The sequence below is a fragment of the Typha angustifolia genome, chromosome 14 (genome assembly GCF_048772165.1).
Source record: "Typha angustifolia cultivar Huaian chromosome 14, ASM4877216v1, whole genome shotgun sequence".
NCBI lineage: Eukaryota > Viridiplantae > Streptophyta > Magnoliopsida > Poales > Typhaceae > Typha > Typha angustifolia.
In genome coordinates this window covers 8,706,556-8,721,697 of record NC_133252.1, presented here as the reverse complement: position 1 = coordinate 8,721,697, position 15,142 = coordinate 8,706,556, and the positions used below count along the sequence as shown (strand labels likewise).

General features: G+C 37.6%; 1 protein-coding gene across 1 annotated transcript; it reads left to right on the top strand.

Annotated features, from left to right (window-relative positions):
- Positions 1 to 12,343: 12,343 nt before the first annotated feature.
- Positions 12,344 to 13,412, top strand: LOC140775702 (peroxidase 2-like). Its single transcript, XM_073119108.1, has 2 exons — positions 12,344 to 12,571; positions 12,675 to 13,412. The coding sequence occupies exons 1-2, from the start codon at positions 12,344 to 12,346 to the stop codon at positions 13,410 to 13,412; spliced, it is 966 nt and encodes a 321-aa protein (XP_072975209.1).
- Positions 13,413 to 15,142: the final 1,730 nt, after the last annotated feature.

Here is a 15,142-nt window from a genome sequence, read left to right as displayed (position 1 = left end):
CAAAGATAATAAAAACTATGAATTGATGAATCAAGACAATGATTTCTAGATAAAATTGTGTAAAATCTAATTAATATTTGTTAGTGCAATTTTATGTAATAGCAATCTTATATACATAAAACACTTTGAAATATAGTGTACCTAGATTTAATATAAGATCAAGACATATGCCTTGTGGAATATTGCTCATCTCAAGAAAATTGAAGATCAAACAAGAAATCAACTCAATCTAATGAGCTTTCTATTGTGTAGCCTAGGTGCGCACTGCAAAACAGAATTTATGTACGATTTTTTATATAGATCATGGCTAGGTGTACACTCGGTAAGTCAGGTGTGCACTCGATCGGTTGATCAGAAGAAAATAGTTTTCAAACTAGTTTAAATTTTGGTATTCTTCTTCCGGGATTCTCCTAGAATGAATAATGGTCATACATTTACACAATACTTATAAAAGGATTCTAGAAGTCATACTAAGTGAGAGAAGTTGAGCAAGATCATAAATTAAATATTTAAGAGTTCTATTTTTCTTAGGGTGCTTGATTTTTCCCAAAGTTGAGGAGAGCTTTCATTCGTCTTGCTTGGATTTGTATTACTAATTACTAAAGAACGAAGAAGCTGTAACATTCACCACCAAACATGTGCCCTCACATGGGTAGAATCTATGTTATCACCACGTCACTTGCTAGCCAATATTTTAACACAATATACAAGCAAAAAATCTACATTTTCACAAATCATATAGACAAAGAAGAAGCCCATAACACCATAAGCGACAACAAGCTTGAAAATACATAAATAAAAAATTGCCCACGCAGGGACTACAAGCGATCTAACTTAATTTACAAGAATAAATAAATAAATAAGAAAATTTAAAGATAATTCTTTGCCATTTCCGCCACGAATCTCGGCTCATCAACTAATCTGAAAATATTTTGACCAGAAGGTGATAAACATAAAGCCCAGCAAGTTTCTGCTTCTATAGTCTAAAAGTAGTGTAATGAATAATGCAATAATAAGTAAATATGCATTGATATCAAATCAATGGATCAGTCCGAACTATCAAGTCCTCAAACTCGAGCTCACATTGAGCTCCGCCCGTAGGCCATGTTAACACCACACCACATATTATGCATTATCTCAAACTACCAAGTCTGTAATATTGGCTCATGCAGAGTTATGCCCGTAGGCCACATCAATCCTTAAACTCGACCACACACATACCCTAAGGGAGGGTAGACCCTAGCGATAGAATCATCAGCCTATTACCCAATGAACAGCATGACCGATTGTCCGCCACCATACACTAAGGATCTCAATTGTAAGCTCATCACAAAGGTTAGTATCGTACATTAGTATTATTATTTGAGCCCTTGGCTCCACATCATCGCACCACCGTATGAAAATCATGAGCCGTCGCTCATGGACATTCTCACCTTACGTAATCGAGTATCGCTAAGTTTACGTCATTCTACCCTTCTCTCTTTCTATCTTAAATACTCCAAAGGGTATAACTCTCGTTGATCAGCAATAAATCGCCTATCGCCTAGCGAAATAGCTGCTTGATTGTTTGGGATCAATAGATTAAGTGATCTTAGGCGTGGGCCCTAATATAAATAAGTATAAGAATATCCCTTACCTTTAACCCTAGTTGGGGAGGTGTTGGGTATTATCAAGATGCAGCAGTCACCTCATTTATGGTCGTGCACATGTGTAAATGACATGATATTATATAGCATAATAAATATAATAAAACACATGTTCATGCCTAATAAATATGTGCAGAAATTATGATATGCGAAATCTTACTAAACAAGAAAATAAATTACCATGCATGACGTGCAATAATAACATTAAGGAAAATGTATGCATATGCATGCTATGAATGTGATGATGTCATAAGATAATTTATTTTATTCTCTACACTACTCTTGGATTATAGGAGTTTCACTTGCATGAATCGACTTTCTGATACTAGCTACAACTAAGCCACAAGATCATCCTCATAGGGTACGAAGTCCACCTTGATAAGAAAAGTAAATAAAAAGCATAAGCACAACAACCCTATCACTAATTAGTTACATAATCTCATTGACGTTCACTATAGGCTTGGGTAAGTCCATCTATAAATTTTTATATTATTAATTAGATTGAGCTAGCATAGTTGTACTAGCGCCTAACACATTATTAAAATCAATTTCAATTAATTTACCTCAAATTCTCATTCCACTAATTATTTTTTGTTAAGTAAATCACATAGGTAACACTGGATTAGACCATTTCGCTAATTAAGATAATATGCTTAATATACTTTCCCTATAACAATCTATATTAGTTTTCTAGCAGGAGTAATTAATACAGATATACACAGATTGCTGACTCAATTTGCTAAAAATTAATTTAACCAAGTATACACGACCTTGCTAAATGGATTACGGTTAGCTACTTTTATGGGTTATTTATAACGACACTCTCAAATTACGGTCTAATTCATTAAAATTAATTTATAAGATAATTGATAAAGTGGACATTACTATTTGCTAAATACATTGATTAATTAAGGCTCACGATTACCGATAGTAAAAAATAATTAAATAATGACTTAAATAATTTAAAGAGATAATTAGCGGGTAATTACTTTATTTAGCCAACATAAAGCAAAAATAAACCCACAAAAAATTGGCCTAAAGCCCACCTTAACTAGAAAAAAAATACATAGGTTGGGCTATAGCCCAACCCACCCCCAAATTAGGTTGGACTATTTGTAGCCCCACCCACTATAAACTTAGGCTGGGGTGCATGCAGCCTAACCACACCCTAAAGCATGGGCTGGGCTGCACCCTACCCAGCCCGGCACATGGGTTGGGCCGCACCTAACGTGATCCAGAACGCGGGCCTAGGCTAGGTCGCACACAACCCGGCAAGCAGGCCTTAGGCTGGGCCGCACCAAGCCTGACTGGGCACTTGGGCTGGGCTGCACCCAGCCCGAGCACGAGGCTCCACTCCCTTTCCTTCTTCCTCTCCTCGACTGAAAGAAGGGAGGAAGGGAGGAAGGGAGGACGGCGGTCAGTGGTCAAAGCCACCAGGAGTCGAGGCCAACAGACCGACTGATCCCACCAATGGACGAAGGCACCAGCGGTGCCTACCCTATCGGTGGGGAAGACAGCCACCACCCATCGACGGCAAAGACCCAATCGGTGGGGAGGGGCACTGTCGACAAACTCAACCACTGACAAGCTAGCTAAGCCACCGACATGCTCCCCTCGGCAAGCAGACGCCATGCGAGGGGAAGCACCAGAGGCGGTCGGTGGTGAGAATCCTCCTCGCCTTGGCTGGGGGGCCGCTCGGTGGCTTCGGCAACTAGGGCATTGAAGGAAGCCACTAGGGGCATCCTTGCGAAGAGGGGAAGATTAAGGGATTGATGTGGCAAGGCACAAAGTCCCCGGCTAGTCGAATCATGGCAAGACCGAGAGGGGAAAATTTTGAGAAGAAAAACTTAACGCTAACACAATTTTAAATTATATTTACTTGACGAGAAATGCAACTTCGGGGCTTTGATCCATGGGGTTAGTAGTTCTGGTGGCACTCCGACGCAGTGGGAAGAAGAAAGAGGGAGAGTGAGTTGGCGGAGAGAAGAAGGAAGAAAGAAGAAAAAGAAGATAAGGAAAAAAGGGAAGAAAGAAAAGACAGAGGATGGGAGAAGCAAAGGCCTGCACGTGCCCCACATCGTGTGTGCAAATTTTTTTTTTGGGTGGATATTATAGAAGTTGAGACAAGTTATCTACATCAATGACCATCACCAACACATGAAGAGCTTTGAGGAGTGATGCATAGTGATATACTTGTCAAACTAGATATGAAGTCAATCTAATCATTGAATAGTTAATCGAGACCAATTTTGTGCAAGAGAAACGGGCAGCAACTCTTAGATAAGGAACCTCTAAGTGTTTGTAAGTACTTCCTATTTATGAGAATGTAATGTTATGGATTGATTCGATTTAAGTGGATTTTATTTTATTTTCTCTTGACGCATTGAGAGGTTTTTTATATTAAAAAAATTATGGTCATGTGTTTGTGGTGTTTACATTTTTATTCCTTCTCTTACTTGGATTTCCACACACCAACTTTAATTTGTCTCTTGGACATGGACCTTCAAATATATCCCTTTATCTAAAAAGTTCTACGAACTACAAAAGGAAAATCTAAAACTTGTAGGAAAGACGAAGAGCTTGAAAAATAAAAACTATGAGAGAAAAACTAAGAAAGTTGATCAATGAAATAGAATGACTTAAATGACAAGCTTCAATGAGATTTAAAAAATTCTTTATCTCTCTCATGATTAACTTCTGAGAAAGTTTAATTACATGATAAAATTTAATTTTTGGAAGTTTACATGCATAAACATGTACAATGTAGATGTTAGAGTTAACAAATTATAATTTGATTTATTAAAAGTTAATTAGTCTCCTTTTCTCTATAGGTTCATTGAAGATTAATCGAGAGAATGCAAAAAAAGGGTATATAATTGAAATTATCAAAGTGATACATCTATTTCTAATTCTTCGATGAGAAAAATGAAATTGTAGGTGGCAAAAGATTACCTTGAGGAGGAAAAAAAGGAGGACATGGCTACATCGAAAACACCTTTTTGAATTATACCATTACATCAAGGAAGGGAGGTGATATTGTTTCTACATTTTATTTCTTTGTTTCCTGAGACCTATGTATGACCATGATTGTATGTATGTTGTGAATAGGAAGAATATTTAGAGAAATTATTTTGTTCTTACTTATCATAGATGTGGGCATTAAAAGCACAATATATGTAGATGTTTCCTTCCATGTGACATTAAAGTTTACTTTAGCTCTAAATGTTTTTCTCACCGAGCACATGTGGACACATCCTTTGATTTGCATAACATTTGTAGTTTTCATGATGAGATACTTGCTTTTGCTCAAGAGAACCATAGTCTATGAGCTATCACATCCTTGTAGTATTGGCTATCCAGTTATTTGGCGTCACAATATCCTGATTCGCAACCACAATAGGGCTTGTAGTTGATGGGCATTTATTTCTAAAGTAATAAAGTATGGCCTAATTTAGGGATCCTATAGCGAGAGCAATGAGTAGTGGAGGCCACTGATGTGATACGATCTCGCCTCGGGCTAAGGTTGCTCTGATACCAAAGCTTGATATGATCTTCTCTTTAGGCTAAGGCTATGATACCAAATTGATATGATCTCCTCTTTTGGGCTAAAGTTCGATCTCTTCCAATTCTCTGATTTGGACTAGATCTGGCACGGAACTTTGAAATAAGATCCCGAAATATGCCGCCATCGGATCGATGTTAAATTTTTATATGTTGTAGCCCCAGAAAATAGCTTTCCAAAAAATCTAGTTTCAGGTGAATCTGATGTGGGGATCTCGAGAGATAGTCCGATTAATGAATAAAGGTCAGGGTGATCTGTTTTAGATCCATGGATGGAGGCACGTGATCCTAGGTGATGGTGGTTGAAGGTGGATCGGCGTTAATGGGGTGGCACCGGTGAAAAGTGGTGGTGGAAGGGTTATGGCTGATGGAAGGGTTAGGGCAAGTGTTGGATAGATTGGAAGAAGGGGGAGGAGAAGGCCACCCCTAAGGGACTAGGGTAATTGGCCGGTCGAGGGAGGTTAGAAGCGGCGTCGCCGGGGATTGAGAGAACGGGAGCGAAGAAGATGAAGGAGGTAAGGCAAAACTCAATCTCAATAATCAATAATCACTTATGGTTGCCATCCACATCCTTTTAGAGGCTAACCAACAACTCAAATTAACCCTAACAATACAATTTTCGCTGACCGCGTTCGAATGCACTGAGTTTGCTCATCTAGATTTGCGAACGCAATGCAGGTTTTCAAACGCGATTTAGGCGTTTGAACGCGATGCAGGCGTTCGAACGCGTGATCTAATGCGCCTATCAGTATTTGCGAATGCGATGCAGGCGTTCACAGTGCGTTCGAACGCATAGTGCACTCTCTTCACCCATGTTCATAACCTCGTTCACAAACCGTGTTTGAACTCACTCCACCCGCGTTCGAACGCGACTTACAGAAAACTTATTTTAATAAAAATTAAACACTAAAACATGAAACAAAAATACTTCTAAAGTGAATCCAAGCTCAAGACGAAATCAGTGAAGTCCAAATCGTATCATGATGGAGTGTGCTTCGGGCAGGGTGGCTAGATCATCCGTGTATAACCCCTTGGATGCAAAGCTAGTGATGAGTTGGGTGAGATTGAAAAAAGGAGAGGGCAGATTTTGGAGACTCTCGGCTACAATGGAGACCGTTTTGTCTCGCCTTCAAGAGCAAATGACGTAGTTGATGCCACTAAGGAATTTAGCTGTATCACAAACAACAAAGGCGATAACATTTGCAGAAGAGAAGATGCTTGGGCGGTGATGCTCGAGAGCAGCCTTTGCTTCATTGAACACTTCAAAGCCCTCCAAGCTAGGGTTGTTTAGAGTGAAAGTTTTCTCCATATTGGGGTTGGCCAGTGTTGGGTCAAAGAGTACAGAAGCATTAAAGTCTTGGTTCAAAAGTTATTGGTAATTATTCGTATTCATATATACATACAAATTCTACAAAAAGTAAGATTTAATTATTAATATATATATATATATTTGTAATGTATAACTTAATTACCCTAACAAAGCAATCGTGCAAGAACATCCTAATAAGGTCTTTGCCAAGGCCTTCCTAAGATGGCATGAGGCTAAAAGAGGTAGCTGTCATCTATCTCTCTTTTGTTGGATCATAGTATTCAATGTTGGGTGAATATGTAATATAATTATAAATTGCATATTATCATGTGTGTCTTACTAAAGTGATCAATTTTGATTAATGATTATTTGGCAATATATGTATTTCGTAGGGTGTGATCCATAAATGTGTATACATATTTAGATAAAACTATAATCATTCATAAATTGATTATGAGATTTGCAGATAAGAAGAGTTAACTAAGTCAATTTTTAGAATCTCAACAGACTATTATCTAAGTGAATTGGATTGATCCATGAGAATTTTCATAGATTCAGTGATAAGCATGAAGTGTCCTCTTCAATATCTGGATAGGTTGCAGGAAAGCAGTCTACGCAACCAAGGGAAAATATTCATTAGCTATTATCCCGTATTTAGAAAATTACAAAACTAAGGGTGGTCAATCCGTAACTTTCTGATCTAAATTTTTGGTATTTATATTCTTTACATATTTGGACTATAACTAGGACGAAAAAACGCTAGAGTAGGGGTGATGGTGGTAGTGACGGGTGGAGAGGATGATAGGGTTATGGATGATAATGGAGATGAGGGTGGATGGTTGATGTAGTTTAAGGGATATGGATGAAGAGGAAGAAGTGGTTGAGATCCCAAAAAAGAGAAATGACTAAATAGATGAGGGAGTTTAGAAGATAAATGAGACCTTACCAATAGTGAAGGTGACTAGTTGGTGAAGGAGGAGGGAGATTATGGTAGAGAGACTAGAGAGAGGATAGAGGAAGATAGAAATCAAGTTTCATTCATAATAATCATTTTTGTTTCTATCCACACCTTTTAAGAGGCTAACCAACAAGCCGATCGCATTCGAACGCACAAAATACGTTCTTTGTGGATGTGAACTGATGCAGGTGTTCGCACGCAGGTGTTTGAATGCGCCCTTTCGCGTTCGAATGGGACCTATAAAAACTTTATTTTTTTTGAAATTAAATAAATAATGCAATAAGAAAAGACTCAAACTATCAGGCCACCATGCTTTCCCCACCTTGTCCTCAAGGTGCAAAGTCGGGGAAACAGTCCAAGATGTTCGTCTCTAACTCCCATGTCGCCTCGTTGGATGGTTTGTCAAGCCACTCGACTAGGACCTCCATCTCCAATCTGGTATCATGACGTTATCGGCGCCTCGCAAGTACACGAATTGGCTCCACAATCTCTGTCTCCTCCAATGGCTCTAGTAGAACTGATCCAACGACCTGGTGATCTTGATGTGAACCAGGTCAAATCGAATCACATCAAGGGGAGATTAGACTCAATAGATTAAGTCTAGTTATTTATTTGCTTATTTGGTTTAGTTAGAAGGTTAGGATTTTATTTAATTAGCTAAATCTAACTTTGCGTAGTTTTGGAAAAATATTCATAGAATATTCTACAGACGTCTGAATAATATCAAACCAGTGGGATAAGATCACCAACCTCCCAATCTACAACTTTGGTATGCACTATTTTATTTTTATCTTTTCATCTTGACCTCCGATTTTGGTGAAACTAGAGCCAATAGAACCCTAACTCACGAGGCTACCTCCACCTAAATTTTCATAATCATCCAACGGACGGATCGTTCCAAATTTGGTCCATAATAGATATCAAATTCGCTCCCTCAACAATGAAACATGGAAGACCAGATATACTCTCAACCCCTCAGGCAACTTCAAGCAATATGCAACCAGACCGATACGCTCTAACACTCTAAATAGACCGAAGTAGTGATGTGCTAACTTCTAATTTCGCATCGGACGCAAGGTCACCTGTCGATACGTTTGCACTCTCACAAACACCCAACTATAGATGTCAAACTCGTGCTCCTGATGACCGTAATTATAAACTTGCTTTATGTAGTTTCGAGCAAGTTTAAGATGGGCACGCAACCTCCTCAATATGGCGTCTCTATCCAGTAATGCCAAGTTCACCTCCGTCTGATCTGCAGATGCCACAGGGTCATAGGCGCGTAATGTCGAAATTGTGCGCCCATACACTACCTCGAATAGAGTCATGCCAATACTACTGTGGTAGGTGGTGTTATAAGACTACTCCGCCTATAGTAAGAACTCCAACTATCGTCTCGACATCTCTCCCACAAAGCATCGTAAATACTGCTTAATGCCTCAATTGATTACCTCGGTTTGGCCATCCGTCTATGGATGGTAGGCCGAGCTGAAATTCAATCGAGTCTTCTGTAATCCAAAAACTTCACCCAAAAGTTGCTCACAAATACATGATTACTATTAGAGACAGTCATGCGTGGCATGCCATGCAACCTAGCAACATCTCTCACAAAAGTTTCAGTCACCGACTTGACAGAGAATGCATGTGACAATGTAGAAAAGTGCGTATACTTGCTCAATCTGTCAACCATTACAAAAATAAGAGAGTAGCCATATATTAGCGGAAGACATTCTATGAAATTTATAGAATTGTCTTTCCAAATACCATCTGGTATCGATAGAAATGTCGGCCTAAAGGAAGTTTAATGCTTGTTAAAGTTGTTTGTGCAATTTAGTGATAATAAAGTACAGTGATGATTATTATATTTAACGATATTAATAATGAATACCCAAAGGAATGCATGTTGATCGATATATTATTGAATTATCAATACTCTATTATTACACCAAAGTATCATAAGAAATTAATTCGTTGCCAAAAGGTGATCAATTAATGGAAAACGATACCTTGATAAAGATAGTTTGGTTTAGCTTTATTTGAATTTAGTTTATAAACTTATGTGTTTTCAACTAAATTTATTATTTTCTGTGTTTATTTTTTGTTTATTATTCAGTTAGCATTGCTACAAGCCTAAATGATATACTTATGTTAAACCAATTTTAAATTATGGAAAGAGAACTTAATGATAGTTTTTGGTATAATAGGCCTAGACCTTGCATTAAGGATTGTCTCTCCCACTATTATAGATTGATTACTTATGAAGAAAAGGAGAATGAAAAAGTGAGAGAGGTCAATCGCATGTATCTCGTGATAATAAAGAGGCCTATATCATAGGCATTTCGGGGCACAATTTTAAATTCGATTGTTACAGCTAAGAAATTTTTGGAAGACATTGAGAAGATATTTGTTAGGAATGAAAAGTCTAAGATTGGTACTCTCTTAGCGAAAATCATCTCAATCAAGTATAAAGGAAAATGAAACATACAAAAGTACATTATGGCGATATCTAATGTTGCTTCAATATTAAGGGCACTCAAGCTTGAGATCTTTGATGATCTTTTAGTGCACTTAGTTTGATATCTCATCCCCGCACAATTTGGTTAATTTAAGCTCAGTTACAATTGTCAGAAAGAGACTTCGTCTCTAAATAAACTTATCTCAGATTGTGTTAAGGAAGAGGAAAGATTGAAGCAAGATTAAATAGAAAATGATCATCTTGCTAAATTGGAGGTATGCGTCAACAGGTTCCGTTTTTATACGCTATTTCATAATTATACCCAAGTAGCTTGGATATCTATCGTTGTTATGCCACTGTATATATTCACTAACTCCAAAAGAATTGCAAAGTCTATTGATCAATGTTAATAATGTAGTAATGACCAATGAGACATGACTCCTCTTTATGATAGCACGAAGAATTGCAAACATCTCTCGCTCATAAGTAGATAGTTGCTAAGATTTAAGTTAGAGCCTTACTAAAGTAAGCCAGGGGCCAACCATCTTGTATGAAAACAGGACCAATACTAACTCTGAAAGCATCACACTCAATAACGAATATATTTAGAAAATTGGCTAGAGCTAAAATGAAAGCAGAGGTCAAGGCTGCATTTCAACTTCTCAAATGCGTCCTATTACTTGTCTGTCCATCTAAACACAACCTTATTCTGTAAGGATGTTAATGGGGCAACAAATTTTTCATATCATATCGATGAACTGACGATAGTAGCCTATAAGGCAAAAAAAATATTGCTGTCTATTTGGATGCAATACACATAGACAAGAGTGGGTACATATTGAATTTAGTTGGGCCACAAGTTGCTTGTGGATATTTGAAATTGGTGTGTACCAATACTGATAGGTGATCTCGGTGAGGCTGATTTAACGAGACTTATGGGACATACTTCTAGGAATTGTTGGAGGTTGCGGAGTAATTTGGACTAAATGAAAGTTCGTGGAAAGGCATAGCTAGATGGTAAGATGATCTAGGGTTTAAAAACGATAGATGATAGATGAATTACCAAGAGGATCAATATAGATGATGGTAGAATATGAGTAATGTCTGTGGTTGGGATGCATATAGTAAGAAAGATATCTTCCTGAAAAAAAAAAAGTTATTAAGAAGAGAGGACTGGAAAGCTAGAGAAGTACTTGCTACAGAAATTTTCAAAAGAAAAATGATGGATCTAGAAACTTAGGTGTCAAACCCCAGTGCTCTTAAAGAAGCACTATGCTATGCTAGTTGGCAAGATTCCAAGAATATTTTTTAATAGTAATACCGAAATCATCGTCGCTGTTTTCAACAAATTAGAAGAATCCAATTGCAAGATTGACATCTAATTTTGATCCCATCTCTAATTTTGTTTGTAGAAACACGAAATGTAAAAAAGCTGCAGATTTGGTTAGGTTGCCCGTGTTGGTAGGAATTGTAACTTTGTTACCCGGATAGGCTGAACCTCTCTCTCCCTCTATACTTTGGGTTGTATTTTCAGTTTTGAGACTGTATTCTCTTCCCAAGTGTAATAAACTTAACTCGGTTAGCAACTTCTCTTTTAATTAAAAAGAAAATTTGGCTGTCAATATTCATGTCTACTCGTATAATTTGGATCAATATATTTGTACTTTGTTATTAGCATGTACAGCCTACTCGTACTGTACTATGTTTAGACTTTAAAATTATTTAACTATTGTTTTTGATTAGTCTAAGTCCTCACATCAAATAAAATTCTCAATTAGATGAGTTAAAGAGTTGTTTACCCCCACTAGTTTAGTTTTGATCAATGTGAATACCACGAAATCAAGGACTCATTTTATTTGCTACGGGTATCAAGAATCATTTAGTAACTAATTTAATTGAACAATATACATATCTACCTCGAAGTCACCTACTTGAATAAAATTCAAGTAAGTTTGTAACTTACATACACGGTACAATATTTAATGTGCGGAACTACATTAGTAAAAAACATGTTTCAGTAAGTACTTAGGAAGGATTGGTACAACCGACAAATATTTGGATTAAGAATGAGTTTAGATTAAATATTTGTCGGTTGTACCAAATCTTCTATTACATTAAATAGAAATTGTAAACACCCCTTCGAGCTCATTCTTGAGAAATAAAAGTCAAAATTCCAGCTTGTGCCACCCACGTTCTAGCTTTTACTTCTTCAACCTAATTTGCATAACAACGAGAAGTCTCTATCGTATCTATGCATGGTTTACTTGCTCAAACCCATCCCTTCTCATCTATAAATCGCTACCAGCATGAGCAGCCTCATCATCAGCTGCTAGCTCTTCCTCACTGTTCTCTCTCTCTCTCTCTCTCTCTCTCTCTCTCTCTCTCTCTCTCTCTCAGATCTAGATATAGTAAAGATGAGCAGAGGTAGATGTCAGGTTCCCCTCTTGGCATGCCTTCTGTTCGCATTGGCCATCCAAGCCATGCTTCCCACCTCCTCTGCTTCCCTACAAGTTGGATTCTATGATTGCAAGTGCCCAAAGGCTGAGGAGATTGTGAGAAAGGTGGTGCACAAGGCTGTGGCCCATACTCCTGGCATTGGTGCCGCCCTTATTAGAATGTTCTTCCACGATTGCTTTGTCAGGGTAATAAAGTTATACATTACTAAATATATTGTTTTATAATTGAAATTTTCTTCTTTCTAGAATTCATATGTATATATGAATGAGACAATAAATTTTGGACCAGGGCTGTGATGCTTCCGTACTCCTCGATCCAACACCAACCAACCCCAACACGGAGAAAACTTCCCCTGCAAACAACCCTAGCTTGCATGGCTTCGACGTGATTGATGAAGCCAAGGCTGCTCTTGAGCATCACTGCCCAGGCATCGTCTCTTGCGCGGACATCATCGCCTTTGCTGCTCGCGATGCGGCTAAATTCCTTGGTGGTATTAACTACACCATCCCCTCTGGAAGGCGCGACGGAAGAGTCTCCATCGCGGCCGAGACACTCCAAAATCTGCCCCCTCCAAATTTCAACCTCAATCAGCTCATCGCCAACTTTGCATCCAAAGGTTTATCTGTCAACGATCTTGTTACCCTCTCCGGAGCACATTCCATCGGTCAGTCTCACTGCACGTCCCTCTCGCTCCAGGATCCATCGATCGACCCATCCTTCATTGCATTCTTGAGGGGAAAATGTCTACCGACTGCAAACCCTACTATGATTGTGGATCAAGATATCGTGACGCCAAATAAATTAGACAACCAGTATTACAAGAATGTGATGGCTCACAGAGTGCTATTCTCTTCCGACGAGGCTTTGTTGAGTAGCCCCCAGACGGCGACCTTGGTGGATGAGTTTGCGAGGCACAAAGGAGCCTGGAAGGGGAAGTTTGGAGCTGCCATGGTGAAGATGGGAAACATAGGAGTGCTTACCGGAAACAACGGTGAGGTCAGAAAGACGTGCAGCGTTGTGAACTAGCTAGCTAGCTAGTTTTAGTATGACCTGCCATGCATATGTGACGACTTGCTCAAGATGACTTGGTATTTGTTTTCTGATGTGTATTGTTTTACGTCGCACTCTGTGAATCATTTAGCCTGTTGATGTTGTTTGTCTTGTTTAATATCATTTCTTTTGTTCTCATTTTGTAGCTATTGTTTGTCATGATCAGTGTAATGTACAATAAATTGCTTTGTGCTAAATCTTTGTGCTGCCTTCCAGTTCTTTTTACCTTATTTTTTTCGATCCGTAGAACATGCACGGGAGCCCTATTTCTTATTTAGAAACAACTCTTTTCTGGTTACGCAAGATGGATCTAGTATATCCAATTTCTTAATTCAAACTAATCAAGTTAACCGAAAATAATAATACACTAAATAGAAAAATCAAAGCAATAAAATAAATACAAACCGATAAATAAATGCTGGTAAAAAAACTATTTTGACATAGTGATAATAAATAGGAAAATCAAAGCAATCAATCAAACAAACGCAAAAACTTGTACGTTAAAAAACCATTATGCGAACAAAAGATAATAAGAACTATGAATTGATGTACCTATATTTAATATAAGATTATGACATATGCCTTGTGGAATAGTGCTTACCGAGAGAAAATTGAAGATCAAACGAGAAATCAACTCAATCCAATGAGCTCTCCATTGTGCAGGCTAGGTGCGCACTTCAAAATAGAATTTACATACGACTTTGTATATAGATCATGGCTAGGTGTAGACTCGGTAAGTCAGGTGGGCACTCAATAGGTTGATTAGAAGCAAATAGTTTTGAAACTAGTATAAATTTTGGTATTTCTTTTTGGGATTCTCATAGAACGAATCATGGAGGTACGTTGCACAATACATATAAAAGGATTCTAAAAGTCAAACTAAGTTAGAGAACTCAAGCAAGATCATAAATTAAATATTTAAGAGTTTTACTTTTCTTAGGGAGCTTGATTTCCGTCAAAGTTGAGGAGAGCTTTCTTTCGTCTGGTGTTTGGATTTCTTAGGGAGCTTTCTTTTTGTCGAAGTTCAGGATTTTTGTCAATGCTAAGACAAGTTATCTACATCAACGATCATCACTGACACACAAAGAGCTTTGATGAGTGATGTATAGCGATATATTTGTCAACTAGACATGAAGGCAATCTAATCATTGAGTAGTTACTCAAGACCAATTTTGCGCAAGACTCAGATGTCAACTCTTTTAAAATGAAATGTCTAAGTGTTTGTAAGTATTTCTTATTTCTAAGAATGTTATGATATGGATTGATCTAATTTAAGTGGATTCGATTTTTTCTTTTCTCTTGACGCATTGAGAGATTTTTTATATTAAAAAATTATGGTTCTGTGTCTATTGTGTTTACTTTTCTATCCCAACTCTTACTCGAGTGGAACAAACTTTAATTCATGTCTCTTCGACATGGACCTTCAAGCCACATATAACTCTATATTTTAAAAGTTCTACAAACTGCAAAAGAAAAATCTAAAACTAGTAGGAAAGACAAAGAGCTTGAAAAATAAAAACTATGAGATAATGGCCGACTAAGAAAGTTAATCAATGAAATAGAATGACTTAAAAAAGAAGAAAAAGAGAAGCTTCAATGAGATTTAAAAAAATTCTTTATCTCTCTCATAATTAACTTCCAAGAAAGTTTAATTACTTGACAAAATTCAATTTAGAAGTTGCATAAACATGTAGAATGTAGAAAAA

Excerpts from the sequence above, each read along its gene's own strand:
- LOC140775702 (XM_073119108.1), top strand. The coding sequence starts at position 12,344 with ATGAGCAGAGGTAGATGTCAGGTTCCCCTCTTGGCATGCCTTCTGTTC. Across the intron at positions 12,572-12,674 it reads TCCACGATTGCTTTGTCAGG|GGCTGTGATGCTTCCGTACT; the intron begins GTAATAAAGTTA and ends ATTTTGGACCAG.